The sequence below is a fragment of the Camellia sinensis genome, chromosome 10, assembly GCF_055761805.1.
Source record: "Camellia sinensis isolate YWXY chromosome 10, ASM5576180v1, whole genome shotgun sequence".
NCBI classification, from domain to species: domain Eukaryota; kingdom Viridiplantae; phylum Streptophyta; class Magnoliopsida; order Ericales; family Theaceae; genus Camellia; species Camellia sinensis.
The window spans coordinates 25088253-25105698 of record NC_138970.1 but is presented as its reverse complement, the minus strand read 5'-3'; the positions used below and the strand labels follow the sequence as shown (position 1 = coordinate 25105698).

The 17446-nt window shown below is 37.0% G+C and overlaps 1 protein-coding gene across 1 annotated transcript in view; it reads left to right on the top strand.

Annotated features, from left to right (window-relative positions):
* Nucleotides 1-1273: 1273 nt before the first annotated feature.
* The window catches only part of LOC114276545 (putative serine/threonine-protein kinase PBL7), a 38360-nt gene continuing 22187 nt past the window's right edge, over nt 1274-17446 (top strand). Inside the window, exons 1-3 of the mRNA XM_028218324.2 lie at nt 1274-1456; nt 2719-2919; nt 3576-3715. Coding sequence (XP_028074125.2) covers nt 2727-2919; nt 3576-3715 — 333 coding nt within the window. The 5' untranslated portion in view covers nt 1274-1456; nt 2719-2726. The remainder of the gene's footprint in view (nt 1457-2718; nt 2920-3575; nt 3716-17446) is intronic.

Below are 17446 nucleotides of genomic sequence, written 5' to 3'. Positions count from 1 at the left end.
TTAATTTTTAGTTTCTTAGAAAAAATTTCTAAAAATATATTCTGAAAATCAACCCAAACCAAACAGAACTTTATAACCAAAAAAGTTTCAATATTATTCATTAAAAAAAAAAAATTATATTTCAAACGACATATAAGTTAACCAATACAAAATAAGTTGTATGATGAATATCTTCAATTGTCCTTATTTGGAACAAGATTTAAAATTTAAGATCAAATGTTTCACAATTAAAAGTTTAGAAACCAAAGTGATATAAGTCCCAAACTATAAGAACTATTAGTGTAATTTGCCCTTTTTTTTGGGGTTTGTGTGGGAAGTGAGTTGACTTTTTGACTGTTTTAGCTTGGGGTTAAAAAGTCTCGTTTGGGAAGGACTTTTTAATTTTTTTAATTTTTTGTGAGAGAAAGAATGTAATGATTGCGTTGGATGTGATGTTTTGTCTTATTGAGCTAAAAAGACTATTTTGCCTTTTTTTTGACTAAACTAACCCAAACCCAATCCAATCCTTCTTCCCAAAGGAAGTCTTTGTATGTCTTTATGGTTGTCTTCACATTTTTTGCTTTGCACTTTATGATTTTTCTATGAAGTTTTTCCTCTAGTGCCCAATTTATTTATTTATTTATTTATTTTTATTTTTTTTACTAAAACCCTCTCAACTATTAATGAAGATCGGTTTACCTCTTTCATTCATGAATTTATATATGTTTGACTATTTCAACTATAGAAACAATACAAATGTCTCCTTCTGGAAGCGGTGGAAGGTGATGCATTGTTATAGTTGAGGAGAGTTAAAGTGTACGAGTTCATAATTAATCCAAAAAAAGGTTTAATTAATATGCTAGTATCATTATGGTTCTCAATATTTTAATTGTGTCAATTTGATTTTCTACTTATCAAAATTGTGTTTAAATGGTCTCAATGCCATTTCCGTCCAAATTTTATAACAAAAGTACAGATATTTTTGTATGAAGTCTAACAATAGGTGGAAAATTTTTTTGGAGTGAAACAATGTTGGGGATGATTTAAACACGAAGAGGATAAATTGAAGATGAAATTGACACAATTGCAATATCGACAATCAAAATAAATCAGAAGGCATATTTATGGGCCAACTATTTATATAACCCATAAAAAGAAAAAACCTATGAGGCTTCTAGCTTTGTAGCGAAGCAAGCCATGGACAAAATCCACTTCCTCAAGGAAATTAGGCATAGGTTTAATCAGACATTGGCCCAAAACAACATAAATAAAACAAATGGACAAAATTACAAGCATAGAAATTAGCAAATTACAAGGATCCTAGGTTTTGAACACAACAATAATTAATGTTCTCCCCAATGGTGTCTATTATGTACTGCAAACAACACTCGGCTCCTCTGCATCCAAAATTGTCTACTCTTTCTCTCATATTTCCTCTACTTCTCAAGAATTTTGTCCTCCATAGCCTTCTTCCAAGGTAAGCATTTGTATTGCTCTAGGGTTTCATATTTGTTAGCTTCTAATTTTTTTTCTTAAATCTTTTTCATGTAGGTGAGTATTAATCTAGAAATCATGCTAAAGCAACATAGCTATTTTTCTTTTATCTACTAATTCAACAACTTCTAAAATCATGAGTGATTGAAAATCTCATCTCATCTCATCTTAAGTTTTTTAACAATTTTTGAACACTGAAAGAGTATTGTCACGAGAGTACCTTTTTCTTTTGTGATTAATTTTGAGAGTGAGATCCATCATGCTTTTGTAATATTTGAGAGAAAATATTTGTGATGAGTAAAAAAAATCACATGATATTACCACATAGTAGTCTTTCAATCTGCAATATTTTTTCAAAGTTTGCACAATTGTACTACCTTAACTAATATGGTTTATAAAGGAAGAGCCACTTATTATCATTTCTATGAGGTGCATGCTTTGGTTATGCTCATTCTCTAATTTATTCATAATTTTCTAATAATTTTTGTGATTCAACAAAATTATTGTAGAGTTGTGATCAGATATCATACAAGATCATTTCTGCTGTGTTTGGTTGAGGGATTTGAGAAGGGATTTGGAAAGAGAAATGAAAAATATAGGTGAAATGTGAAAAAAACATGTCTATATTTCACATAGTTTCACATACTTTTTCCCTTTCCTTTTCCAAATCCCTCCCCAAATTCCCCAACTAAACACAGAGTTCATGAATTCTATAACTCTGCTTTACATCTTCAGCCTAGTTATTAATCCAATAAACAAAACACAGTAAAACACAAAAGGATCGCACATAGAATAAAATATAGAAACATGCATGTTTGTGTTGTGATACAAACATGAAAGAGTATTAATATTACATCATCCCATCACTCATTTTAGAGAATTTTTTTGTTTTTAATTTTTTTTTTTTGGGCTGTAGTTTATAAGTTGTGTTATTTTTAATTTTTTTTGGTGATCTTTTTTTAAAAAAAAAAAATTGACTGAAAATATTACTTTTTAAGTCTGTTTTAGATTGGATGATTCTAAAAAAAAAAATAAATTAAAATATTAATTTTTTTTTTTTTTTCTAGAAAAGACAAAATATGAGCCAATTTTTATTTTTAAACAAACCTATAAAAATTGGCCAAATGTACTGGACCCATATGATAATTTCTGCTTTAAGCTGAAACCAAAAGTCTTATTCATTTGGTTGCATACATATTTATCATTTTCCAAATAATAAACATATATATTTGATGATAAAAATAGAGACAAACATGTCGGATGAGGGAGTACAGAGAGTGGTGGTCATCCAAGATGGATCATCGAAGGTGATATGTACAAGGGCTATCAGATGGGCTTTGAAAAACTTAAACCTTAAGCCTCCTCTTGACAGTGTCACTCTTGTTGCAATTATTCAACCCTTCAAGTCTGCTACTACATCATCCTTCATGGGCTGCGGATTACTGAGTAAGACCCCAACTAAAACAACAAAATTAAGGGTAAATTACATTGATCATCCTTGAGATTTACAAATATTACAATATGCCCTATTGGTTTGGCATCCAGCTAAAAAGTTATTTTTTCCGATTTTTTTTTTCTCTCTTTAAGTGACTTCTTGTCAAATTTATGTCATTTTTTAAAAAAATTTCCGACCTATCTAGTGTAAAAGGATCTAAAAAGTTTAAATAAAAATTTGAAAAAGTTCACTACAGCAACAACTAAAAAAAAAAACTTCTTTTTGGCATTCTTTTGGTGTCTTTAGTGGACTTTTTTAATTTTAATTTTATTTTTTTTAAAACTTTTTTGAGTTTGTCTTGTTGAGTAGAACTCAAAAGTATAAAGTTTTTAAATTTTTTATTAAAAAAAAAGGTCAAGAAAAAGTCACTAAAGAAGCATAATTTCTTGACGAGAATGGCTCATATTGATACAAATCGTAATTTCAAAGCGACAAAGTATAATATTTTTTAGTTGAAGGAAATAAGGTGATACTAAGTGAGAAATTGTAGTTTACCCTAAATAAAATGTGATTAGAAAATATGATTATAATAATATTTTTATTTATTTTATTTACTTTTTTAATTCTTTTTTTTTTTTTGGTTATTTTATTTAATGAGCGTTCCCAGTGGGCCAGAGCAAATTGGACTCTAGCAGAACAGTGGAAAAAAGAAGGGAACTTTTTGACAGAAAAATTGCAGAGAAGCTAGATGAGTACCATAATAATGCCCTGATCAGTGACACACTTGAGCACTATGCGAGGCAACAGGTCACAACCCTTCTCTCATTTTATTTTTATTTATTTTTCTTTTTTTATTTTAATGTATTTCAATTAAGAATAAAGGAAAAAAAAAAAAAAAAAAAGACTATAGTTTAACCCTTAACCAAATCAAACCAAACCAAATAAAGTCTTAAATCTCATCAAGTAGATCGGTTACATAAATTTTTCTTTTTCACTTGACTTTATCGATGGTCAATTAGTTAGTCAAATTAAAGAGATTTATATATCTATTTATTATACTAGTTCACGTTAATTTAGATCTGTCTCTTTCCTTAACATTTCCATCTACCGTCACTGTGTCACATCTCTTCACAGTGATGGCAGAGTTTAACCATTATAACAAAATTGTTACCCAAAAAGCAACCTAAGAGGGGGTGAATTAGGTTTTTACAAATTAAAATTAATAATACCCCAATAAAATTAACTACTAGTACAACAAATTATTAACAAGCACAATGATGAACTTAGCAGTAAATGATCAAACAAAATAACAATGAAGTATAACTAACATACAGAGTAAATAAAATGATTAGCACATGAATATTAGATAGATATAGCAGTAGTAGGAAAGTAAAGAGATTAGGAAAGAGGAGACAAACAGATTTATAGTGGTTTGGCTTCAACCAAGCCTACATCAACTCCTCAAGTCTCACTTGAGATTTTCCACTATCTTTTAACTTCACAGGGTGCTAGCAACCATTTCACAGATGGAGTAATCATCCACAGATTTTACACAGACTTTCTAAGTCAAGAACACTGAGTGTACTACACTCTTACAAGGTTGAAAAGAAGGTGCTTTTGTTTTCACAGAAAGCTACTATAATTATTTCTCAAAGATAGATATAAAAATGAAATTCTGATTTTTCTGTAAACCTCACACAGGAAAGATGAGCTTAATGCTATAAGGCTCAGTATATAATTTCTGAAAGAGAATGTAAACAAAAATTGAAGAACATTTCTCAGAGAATTTTTTAGAGAATAGATGTGAGTGATTATAGATCAAAGAATATTTTTTGATTTTTTGTAACTTATTTACATTAGAGGCTTCGATATATATAATGAAACTTATAGCCGTTTATAGCCGTTGTATTAATTTGAATTTATAGCCGTTTATAGTTGTTTATAGCCGTTGTATTCATTTGAATTTATAGTCGTTTATAGCCGTTGTACTCCATCATTACTAATTTGAATTTCTTCGTCTCCATCATTACAAATTTGAATATCTTCCTCTTGAACCTTTTGAACTGCTGCTGTGCTGGGCTGTTTGAACCTCTGTTTTTGGATTGTTTGAACTCTTGATTTAATCAAATATTAAATACATTCTAACAATATTTAGGATAAAGGTTTAGGTAAGAAATAATGGGACAAAATAAATTTTGATTTTATTTTTTTCTTTCAAATAAATCATTAAAATAAATTTTGATGCTATTTTTCTTTTCCAAATAAATTAAAACATAATTAAATAAATTATCAAAATAAATAAGTCTAACAAAAATAAATATTGAATTTTAATTTTGTCAATTTAAACCAATGTTTACGTTTTTAATTTATGTTTATAAAAAAAAAAATTGTATACTAGTTTTTATTTATTTAAAAAAAAAACAAAAAATTGCAAATTTGTTTGGTTTGAACAAAATATTTAAAAAAATTTAAAAACAAAAACTCAAAAACATATTTGTTAATATTAAAATGTTTATTTTGTTTTTTAATTATTTATGAGAATAAAAATCATAGAAATCATAAAATTATAACAAACATTCAACATATAAATATATTAGTATAGTACTAACCATAGATCAATTTAAAAATTACATACTCCCTCCGTCCCAAAATAATAGACCATTTTGGAGAATTTAACTTTTTTTGGTAGTACAATTATTGCATTTGAAAAAAGTTGATTTTCCAAAATTATCCTTTTGATAGTACATTTTTTGGGAATATCAATGTCATAATTATACTTTTTATATTGTTTATTAATTTAAAAGAAGGATAAAATAGGAAATTTGTACTCCCTCCGTCCCAAAATAATGGTCCCTTTTGGGGAATCCAACTTTTTTTGGTAGTATAATTATTGCATTTGAAAAAAGTTGATTTTCCAAAATTACCCTTTTGATAGTACATTTTTTGGGAATATCAATGTCATAATTGTACTTTTTATATTGTTTATTAATTTAAAAGAAGGGCAAAATAAGAAATTTACATTATTTTGTACTTGATTTTTGAAGAGGGACTAATATTTTGGGACAATGAAAAATGGAATAAGGGACTAATATTTTGGGACGGAGGGAGTATTATTTTTGTACTTGATTTTTGAAGAGGGACTAATATTTTGGGACAATAAAAAATGAAATAAGAGACTAATATTTTGAGAGGGAAGGAGTATACATAATTAGGTTATGCTTCTCATTACAATACATGTGAAACTTAATTGATCATAATTGTAATTAAAAGAAGTACCCACGATGACAAAGTGAAGCATAGGAATAATATTATTGTTGGCTACACATTTTGTACTAAGCCAGTGACAATCCGACGCGTGGCGAAGTGAGGGTAATATGGGGAGACCAGGTAGGTCTTCGATCCTGATCGTACACGTGGCAATTAATATTGGTTGTTATAAGATCTGAGTAGTAGCAGATCAACAAAGAGACGTACAGTGACGTGGCTTCAACGGTTGCTCACATTTCAAATTCGAATATAAGGGGGAAGCCTAACTGCAAGTGAAGGCGTAGTGGAACTACTTATAAGATAGCATGATCAGCAACTACGGAGGAGCAGTTCGACGGTTTGAAGTACAATTCGATGGTTATCTTCGGAGAGTATAAATAGCAGGAAGGACTTCAGAGAGTGGGGGGGGGGGGGAAATCTAAAAGAATCACTTTACATATTCCATTTCCTGTCCTTTATATTCCTGTATTTTTAGTTTCTGCACTGCACTTCATTTGTAGGAGTAGTTGTCAAGTATATTGCCGCTGTAATTCTCTACGGAACTGAGATCATTGTAAGTTCTTTTTATACTAATGAAATACTCCAGTTTAGTTTACTGTTCTTATGCTCAGATTTTCTGAAGTTTAATTACCAGTAAGCCACCAGTAAAAGTCCTCTTTATTGAGGCCGAAAGAACCATAACACAATCGTCTGAATAATTGTTTGGCAATTCTGTAAGGACTGATTGATCCTTGCTGGCACGCTCATAATTACGAAAGTAACCTTCGAAAGCCAAAAAAGACAACATATATTTTTGGCACGCCCGGTGGGACATTTTAAAAAAAAAAAATGGCTAGACGTAGGAGACAAGGAGAAAATGAACGTTTGGAAGAAGGCGTGGAAGGAGAAGTGGAGACATCCAATCCAGAGGATAATGTGATAACACATCCTGTGGAAACTCCTATCTTTATCGGAACCCATGGTCGAACAGACCAATACCTCAGAGCAAATACCATTCGTTCGTAATAGTGGACGAGACCAAGGAATTGGACCATCCAGTGTCCCATCTACTCAGCCAGTCAATCCATGGGGCGGCTTGGTAGATGCCATGGGACAGCAATTAATAAACACAATGGAAATGTGGGCAGTATCCTTTTTGGATCGAATGAATAACCACCAATCAACGAATGTAAGACACATAGAGGAGGTGAATGTCCCTCAGCAAAGATTGGCTAGAGACAAACAGCCTATGCAAACTAATGGACATTCTAATGGTCAAACTAGTAATCAGATTCATGAAAGATTACCACCTCAGTCTTGGTATGAACCCATTTCGAGGCCTGTAGCAGGCCAAAATGCCTCAATGTTCAACAGTGAAGCCATGCAGATTGGTGGATCTGGCCCGGTACAAGAAAATGGCATAAGAATGATTCCAAATCCCACATTCGAAGCCATACCTGGTACCAGGGGGTACAATAATCCTGTATTCGAATTTATACCTGAGGGGTTGGAAGGTTTTCCTACAAGTGGAAGGGATACAATACCTGTTCCAGCACCTTTCGTGGGTCCTTTCGCAGGACAGGCTCAAAGAGGTTACCTACACCCCCAACAGCACCCTCTACCACAGGGACAGCCAGTCCCAAATGTACCACCTTATGGACCAAGAGGACCACAAGCACAAGGTTGTCCACCAAATCCTGTGTTTGTTCCCCCAATGGTGGTTCAGCAGGCGCAAAATATGGTCCCTAGGGACCAGATCACTGAGATAGTTAGGGAGTTGTGTGGACCAATGGCTCGGGGGGTCCAGACCCCTGTGTATAGAAAACCATACCCAGAATGGGTCGATAGGGTACATGAATATCCAAGAGGTTTCAGGATACCAGATTTTGTCCTCTTTCATGGGAACGAAAACCAATCTACAGTAGAACATATTGCTAGGTTTGCCGCTCAATGTGGTGAATTTACCAATCATGACTATATAAAGTTGAGACTATTCCCAAATTCTCTAACCGGAGGAGCATTCGTATGGTATATTAACCTTTCACCTGGCTCCATCCAGACTTGGCAGCAAATGGAAGAGGCATTTCATGCCCAGTTTTTCCAATCAGAGCCAGAAGTTTCCATGGCAGACTTGGCCAGATTAAGTCAAAGGCCTGAAGAGAAGGCCACCCAGTTTATTTCCAGATTTAAGAGGGCTCGAAATAAATGTAGAGTAATCTTGCCAGAAACTGAATTTGTAAGATTGGCCCAAAATGGCCTAGAGTTCAGGCTTCGAAAGAAGTTTGATTCAACAGAGTTTAGAGATTTAGTGGAACTGACTTATAAAGTATCTAGATATGAAGCATTACTAGAAGAGGAACAGGATCGAAATAATGCATCATATAGGACATACTACAAAGATCCTAATTATGAGATTGATGCGGCAGAGATTGTGGGAAAAGAGCCTATGATCTGTGAAGCATTAATCCATAAAGATACAACAATTGACCAGCAGTTTAAAAAGAAAGATCTCCACAGGAAATATTCTTTCGACTTAACTAAGGCAGATGACATTTTTGATCATTTGCTTGCGGCCAACTTCCTTAAGTTACCAAAGGGTGTTAAAATTCCATCTTTTGATGAACTTAAAGGAAAAATATATTGCAAATGGCATAATTCTTGGTCTCACTCGACTAAAAACTGTGTTGTTTTTCGAGACAGGATCCAAGAACAAATTCGGAAGGGGAGTTTGAAGTTCCCAGCCAAAGCTGAAAAAGCCATGGGGATCGATAGCAATCCATTTCCAGAAATTGGAGAGGTGGCGGCCAATGTCATTATGTCAGACTTTCAGAACTTGTCTCTGAAAGAATTGGAGGAAGTCAATGTACAGATGCATGTGGCCAACCAAACAGCAACCAAAAAAGACCTTAGAAGTCCACCAGCTATGGGACGAGAGTTCCCACATCAGAAGGAAGACTCTGATGATTCCCTAGAAGCAGCCGTAATGCAACGAATGTGTCCCAGGTGCAGATTGAGTTATAAGTGGTTGAAGGGCCTTCCAGTCGATGGGAAGCAGTATTACAGAGATGTGCCGAGGCGTCCCAAACCAACCAATGCTTATAACAAAAGGCCGTATCCAGCTAATGTCAGGCAGCAGCCATTAGTGGTTGAACCTGCAGTTGGTAGAATGTATGCTAAAGGCAAGAGGCCTTTCTATGAGTCCAGATCTCCTAACTATTACAGGTTGGAGAGTAGTCATTCTGAAAGAAGGTTGGAGAAGAGTTCAGGTTTTGGTATCAAAGCCAGGAATTGGCCCCTTAGGCCAGCTTCACGAAGGGCAGAAAATGATCACCACCACCAAGAATCTGAATCAGGCTTAAAGCGTGAAGACAGGGCCATACAATTGTCTTCACAGCCAGCCTCGAAGGTGACCTCGAAAGAAGAAAGAGGCGGTTCAACGTCTGGGTCAGTAAGTTCGTGGGTACCTGGAGTCCCAGATTGGTTTGTGATGCAAAACAAACCTAGGGAAATGCCTTCCCAAAGGAATTTTGGAAGTCAAAGTAGGATGGTTAAGCCTCCTTTGGTGGCTCCCAATAACTGGGTATTGCTGAAACACCCAAGAACGAAGGAACCAGATATAGTCCCCGTTATTTCCAGATCACAAAGGAGAAAAATTCAGCGTAGGTACACCCAATACCAGAGAGACCTGAAAGAAAGTGGAGAGAGTTCTTCGATGATCCAGATAGGAGAAAAGAAGAATCGAAAGTCAGACCATAATTCAAAACTAGTTATACAAAACGAGGTGGACCGCAGCAGAGAACAGTTGGCCAAGGTTCATTCTGAACTAAAGGCCAGAGAGAAGGAAAGTCTAGCAGGGATGGAGAAAGCTCTGATGGAGAGTGGCAGCGAAACGGAAGAAGATAGTGGAGTTAGCCAGAAGAAAGAAATGGTGGAAGAAGAAATGTTCGAAGCCTTCATGGCTGAGCAAACATTTCTGGTTGGAAAGCCAGCTGAGGAAAATCATTCGAGGGGACCCGTTAGCAACGAAACACCAGAATGCATCATGCAGGATGTTTCTGAAGAAATTGACCAAGGTGACCAAGAGGGAAAACAGGTACAACCAGCCATCCAGTTTGGCTCGTTTCCCCCGGTATCAGTAAACATGGTACACATACTACCACAGGAATTCCAAGCTGGAGATGAGAATCAAGAGGGGCAGGAAGCTGATCCGATTCCGGTCTCTAGTGAAGATTCACAAGCGAGTATGGTGCAAGATAATTTCGAAATGGTTACCCCAATGGAAGCTGAATATGAGAGCGAGGAAGTGGTAAGCATTAACCTCTCGTATCCATTCGAATATCCCTCGAATTCCATGACGCAGCATGTTAAGCCTTTGTACATTAAGGCCTTCTTCGATGGGGTTCAATTAAACCGAGTCTTGGTGGATAATGGAGCGGCGATGAACTTATTGCCGAAATCTTCCTTGAAAAAATTAGGGAAGAGGAATCCCAGGTTGATTCCAACCAGTACGACCATCGCTGGTTTTGCTGGAGATAAGCAGATGGCCCAGGGAATTTTACCCATCAACCTGAGTGTGGGAACCAAGGACTGCATGACGGCGTTTTTCGTCATCGATAGCAATGCGAAGTACAATGCTTTACTTGGTAGAGATTGGATCCACACTAATAAATGTGTGCCTTCCTCTTTGCATCAGAAAATGATAATAACTCTAGGCAATGGGAAGAGGGAGGAAATTAATGTAGATCCTTAACCTTTCATAGCATGTGCGGATGTCGCAGAAGCCAAGTTGTATATTGATGGCGTGGCACCGCTTAGTATACTGATGGAATTCGATGGCTCAGCCGAAGTAACAGCTGATAAGGAGGTAGCACACCTGAAGCAACTAGTTCAGGAGAGTGCTGATGAAGAGCTAGTGGTTAAAGATGACAATGATGCCTGGTTATAGGCAGCGAGATGAAGCACCAGAAGCCAGGTCTTTGGCTTTAATCAAGTTTTCAATATTGGACATAAAGTCAATAGTCCAGAAAGTTCGAGAGCAGGAGAAAGAAGTCATGACGATTGGCTGCAAGCGGGAGCAGCAACAAGCCAGAGTTTTAACTCTTGATAAATACTGTGCATTGGACATAGAAACAAAGGTCCAAGAGATACAGGAAGAAGAATCCTTTTGGACAGATTTTGTCCATGAGGAGGAAAATAAAGAGGAGGAATCAAAGAGCCTGGAAGCAAAACACAACAAGGAGATTCCTGCGGAGTCAGAGAAGATCAAAGAAGGGGTTCCAGTAGGTACTCAGATACAAGACCCCTTAGAAGAAATAAATTTGGGGGAAGATTCTATACAACAACCCATTTATATAAGTGCTTGGTTGAGTTCTCCCGATAAGGACCAGTTGTTGGTTATTCTAAGAAGATATAAAGATTGTTTTGCATGGTCATACAATGAACTACCAGGATTGGATAGGTCATTAGTGGAACATAGGCTTCCCATGAAGCCTAACTTCAAGCCATACAAACAAAAACCAAGAAGAATAGGTTCAGAGGTGATCCAGAAAGTCAAGGAAGAAATTCTTAGGCTACTCAAGGCAGGCTTTATCAGAACAGCCAGGTATGTTGAGTGGCTATCTAATATTGTACCTGTAGTCAAGAAAAATGGCAAAATGAGAGTATGCATTGATTTTAGAAACTTAAATCTGGCAACTCCAAAAGATGAATATCCTATGCCTATAGTAGATTTGTTGGTAGATAGCTCAGCAGGACATCACATTTTATCAATGATGGATGGACACTCGGGCTATAACCAAATCTGCATTGCGGAGGAAGATGTTCACAAGACAACATTTAGGTGCCCTGGGAATATTGGGACCTTCGAATGGGTTAAAATGCCGTTTGGCCTGAAGAATGCTGGGGCCACATATCAGAGGGCTATGAACACTATCTTTCATGACCTTATTGGTGGGTATTTGGAATGTTATATTGATGACATTGTGGCTAAATCCCAATCCATGGAGGAACATTTGTTTCACTTAGAGGCAGCCCTTGAAAGAATGAGAAGGTTCAAATTGAAGCTTAATCCTCTTAAGTGTGCTTTTGGCGTATCATCTGGAAACTTCTTGGGCTATGTGGTACACAAGAAAGGAATACAGATCGACCAGAATAAAGCCAAAGCCATCATTGAAGCCAGACCTCCATCAAGTAAGAAAGAATTGCAAAAGTTCCTTGGTCAGGTTAATTTTCTTCGAAGATTCATTTCTAACACTGCAGGGAAAACTAAAATTTTTTCTTCTTTATTAAGGCTGAAAGATGAAGAGGAATTTGTGTGGACAACGGAGCATCAAAGCGCTTTCGATGGAATCAAAGCCTACTTGGCCAACCCTCCGGTACTGATGCCACCAAATGGCGTTAAGCCTTTGAAGTTGTACATAGCCGCAACAGAAGATTCATTGGGAGCTTTTTTGGCCCAAGACAATGAAGAAGGCAATGAGCAAGCTATGTATTACCTTAGTAGGTTTTTAAATTTTTGCGAATGTAAATATTCAGCTGTAGAAAAACTTTGCCTTGCATTGTATTTTGCTGTAATGAAATTAAGATATTACCTTTTGCCTACAACTGTCTTGGTAATTGCAACCACAGATTTGGTTAAATACATGTTATCTAGACCTATGTTGAGGGGAAGAATTGGCAAATGGGTATTAGCCTTGTCAGAATTTCACTTAGAATATGTGCCCCAAAGGGCAGTGAAAGGACAAGTTTTAGCCAATTTTTTGGCAGACCATCCATCTCAAACAGAGAGTCAAGAAATAATGGAACTCAGTATGGCTAGTGTCGAACCATGGCAAATGTGGTTCGATGGATCGAAAGCCAATGGCCTAATTGGAATTGGTATAGTAATCAAGTCACCACAAGGAATTGAAATCACACATGGTTCCAGAATAGATGAAACTGCTTGTTCTAATAATCAAGCTGAATATGAAGCTTTGATAGTAGGATTGGAAATTCTTATTGGATTACAAGTACATACAGTTGACGTATTTGGAGATTCCCAATTGGTCGTTAACCAAGTAAAAGGGATTTTCAAGTGTCAAAGTATAAGTATGCTGCCTTATTATGTCGTCGCATTACATTTGCTCTCTCAATTTGAAATAGTAAATGTAACTTATGTCCCAAGATTCTTGAATAATAGAGCTAATGATGTGGCGCAGAAAGCTTCGAATTTCAAGAGTAAAGATGGTACCCATTGGGATGTAAGCCAAACGACATATCAAAAACCTATACCTCCTTTGTGTGAGAGGAACATAGTCCTGGAAATCAACTATAATGATCTGCAGGAATAGGATTGGAGACATCCAATAATACAATACTTGGCTGGCCCATCCTCGAAAGCTAGCAGAAGAGTTAAATTGCAATCTATGCAATATATCATATACAACAATGATCTCTACAAAAGAGGGGGAGATGGTCTATTGTTAGAATGTTTAGGGCCAAAAGAAGCATTAATAGCTATGGCTGAAGTTCACGAAGGTATCTGTGGTGCACATCAGCCTGGTGTAAAAATGAGATGGCAGCTTCGAAGACATTCCTATTATTGGCCGACTATCCTTAAAGATTGCATAGAATATGCAAAGGGCTGCCAGGCATGTCAAAAGCATGGTACAATAAGGCATGTGCCCATAACTGATTTACATGCAGTAGTAAAGCCTTGGCCATTTAGAGGATGGGCCATGGATATGATGGGAAAAATACACCCTCCCTCTTCGAAGCATCATTGTTTTATTTTGGTGGCTACTGATTATTTCACCAAATGGGTCGAAGCCAAACCATATAAAGCTGTAGATCAGACGGAGGTTATTGGGTTCATTAAAGATTTGATTCATAGATTTGGCATCCCACAAACGATAACGGTCGATAATGGGACTGTTTTTGATGGGAAAATGGTGAAGCCTTTTGTGGCTGAGTTCGGGATTAGCCTTGTGAATTCCACTCCATACTACGCACAAGCCAATGGTCAAGCTGAGTCATCTAACAAGTCCTTAAAAAAGGGAATACAAAAAGTTGTGGAAGATAATCCGAGAGATTGGCATAACTTATTGTTAGATGTATTGTGGGCTTATAGAACTTCCCCAAGGTCAAGCACAGGAGTCACTCCTTATGCCTTAGTTTATGGGCATGACGCAGTGTTACCAGTGGAGATTAATGTTAAATCCTTAAGGGTAAGATGCCAAGACCAGTTGGATCCTGAGCAGTACTATCAAAGTATGTGCTTGGAATTAGAAGATATAGATGAAGCTAGAATTTTGGCATTAAATAGCATTCTCTTTCAGAAGAAGAAAGCAGCCAAAAATTATAACAAGAAAGTCAAACACATTGGCTTTGATGAAGGTGATTTGGTGTGGAAAACAATACTCCCAATAGGGATTAGAAGCCATAGATTTGGCAAATGGTCACCTAACTGGGAAGGACCATATCAAATTCATAGAGTTTTGCCTTTTGGAGCATACCATTTGAAAGATCTGAGTGGTTATGTGCATCCCAAAAAGATTAATGGCAGATATTTAAAACCTTATTTTCCAACTATTTGGGAAACACAGGGAACAAAATAAACAGTGAGTACAAGAACATAAACAAGGAAATACTTTATAAAGAGTCGAGTACATTGTTCCACAAGTTGGCCCAAAAATCATTACAATGTTTTAGCTGTTTTTGTACAAAAGATTTCCTATTTGTAAATGATGCAAACAGTTGAATAGCTGCAGTCATATCTTTCTTTTGATCAGCCAGCCCTTGTTTGGTGATTTGCAGTTTGAGGTCAGTTCGGAGTAAGGCTTGATTCACTGCAGAAAGCTCCTCTTCGAGTTGAGCCTTCCTCTCCAGCAATTGAGTTCGGAAGTGAGAGGCAGATGAGTGTTGTTCCTTAAGCGTTGATACTTCAGTATGCACTTGAGAAACAAAACTTTGATCTCTGACCAATTTCTCATCTGCGGCCTTGGCAGCATGACAGATGCTGATGTAAAAATCAATGGTAGCTGCTGCCTGAGATAGGTGGTTAGAGACATCCATACCAGTCTGCTCAGCAAGTTTGCAGCATTGAAGAAACCCGTTTTTTATTATAGGCCTTTGTAGAGCCTCGAAGGGAATCCTCGAAAAAGAAAGTAGCAGGTCTAGACAGGTGTCCAAGTCTATCGAAGGCACAGAAGGTTGGCTGCTAGAGGAAGGAGAACTCTTAAAGATTTCCAGCAAAGAATCAGCTAAAACTAATGGCTCAGTCTCCTCATCGAATGTTGAAGAAGTAGAAATGATGTCAAAAAGACTAGCTAATCTTGCTTCAAAAATATCAATCTCATCAGTAGACATGAGGGGAGCAGAAAGAGTTGCCTTGGGAGACACAGAAGATTGCATAGCGACAGGAGAAATGGGTGGAGCATCTTTGATGGTCTCCATGGTCCTGGTCACCAATGAATCAAGAGAAGGAGGGCTGGAGCTAGGTAAAGATGGTGAGTCACGGATTGGAGAGCTGTCAGCACTCATCAAAGACAAGGTAGCACTTGGAGCCTCCTTGGAAAGGGAGAGAGGAGCAAGACTCAGCAAAGAAGTAGATTGAGGAAAGTCAAGAGTCAAGAAAGAAAGATAGGGAGCTAAACCGAGAGGAAAAGGTACAGGAATGCTTGGCCTCAGGAAAAGGGTAGAAAATCTAAAGCCCAAAAATGGAAGTATGGTCTGAGTAGTCCCTGTATCCTGTATCTGATTTGCCTCGAGTGAAACTAAGAGAGGTTCCATCGGGAAGATGAGCTCAGAAGTTGCTGCTGCATGAGGAAGAAATGTAAGGCAATGTCAAATCTTGATACCAAGGGCTATCAGAGGGAAAAATCGCAAAAAGCATAAAATTACCTGCTCCAGAAGTATCGGCGATAATGGGGGGACTGTGAAGGGTGTAAGCTCTGGCAGTCTGTTGTCTTCTTATAGTTTTCCTTTGTAGTGTGTCAGCAGCAGCAGGTTCATCTCTCATAAACTGTTGCTGCCGCCTCTTCTCAGCTCTTTCAAAGACAATCATGGCTTTAGGATGTTCTTGCTTTATTGTCTTGATGACTGCTTTTTCGATGGTATCTTCGACTAAGATAGGAACAGGAGCAGACACCTTTTTTCTCTTCTCTATGGCCTTGGCGATTGTCTCAGAATCAGAGTCTTCGACCATATCGGAAGGAGAAACAGTCATCTTTCTTTTCCTTTTCCTCTGTGTTGGCAGGGTCTGTTTTTTCTTAATTGCTTTCTCAACTTTTTCCTCAAGTTCTTCAAGTTGCGATCTAGATTCCAGAGAAATGAATTCATCTTCTGACTCTCTGGCAGTTACCGATTCGGATGAAAAGACGATCGCCTTCTTCTTTCTTTTTAAAAATAACTCTTCCTCTTCATCCGATCCTTCATTTTCTTCCCCTTGAACATTGGATGTGCCTTTCTCGAGTTCAAAAAGGCTCCTTTTCTTTTGTGATGGGCCACCTCCACAAAAGAAGAATTAAAGATAAGGAAAAATGCATTATGAAAGACGAAAGGAGAAGAGATAAGAGTATACCTTTTTTCGACGCAGCCCGAGTGACTCTGGGAGGAATTGAAGCAGCAGGAGCAGCATGTGCCAATTCTGAAACAGTGGAAGAAGTGACCTCCCCTGTTTCTTTGGGCTTGGTCACATCTAACACTGTTAATAGGCTTAAAGGTGGAATGGCCAGATAAATCTCCATGTTAGTCCTCCACCAGTTTTGGTACCTCTTTAACACGGTACCTTGAGGAATGAAAGGAGTGTATTCAAAGTTGGCCAAGTCATCTACAAATTTCGAAGTTGCTTCTTCTAGCCTGGTTTTCCGGACTTTCAAGTCCCTTCTGGTAAGGCTGAGATTTGTGTTGCTACAGAGTGGGACTCCTTGTGAAAGGCCAAATTGTTTAGCAAACTGGGCTGGACAGTAAGGTTCAGCAATACATTTATATGCCTTCGGGTTTAAAGTCCCGATAAATAGCTCTCTGGGAATTAAAATGGAAGCCTATATATCCTTGTGAGCAAGCGAAGTACAAGACTGGTCACTCAGAAAATTCCTCAACCAAGATGGACCAATGGAAAGTTCGAAGGGACAAAAACGGTAAGCAGGAAGGGAGGCTGGAAGCTGATGAAAGAAAGAGAAGTAAAAAGCAAAGGTAGAAGGGTAAAGTGAAGCATTGGCTATATTTATGCCATGAGTAAGAGGGTTTGGCTCGGAAAATTTAAGGCATTTGGATTGTAATTCAGTAAAATAGGCGAAAAACCAAAACTGAAGG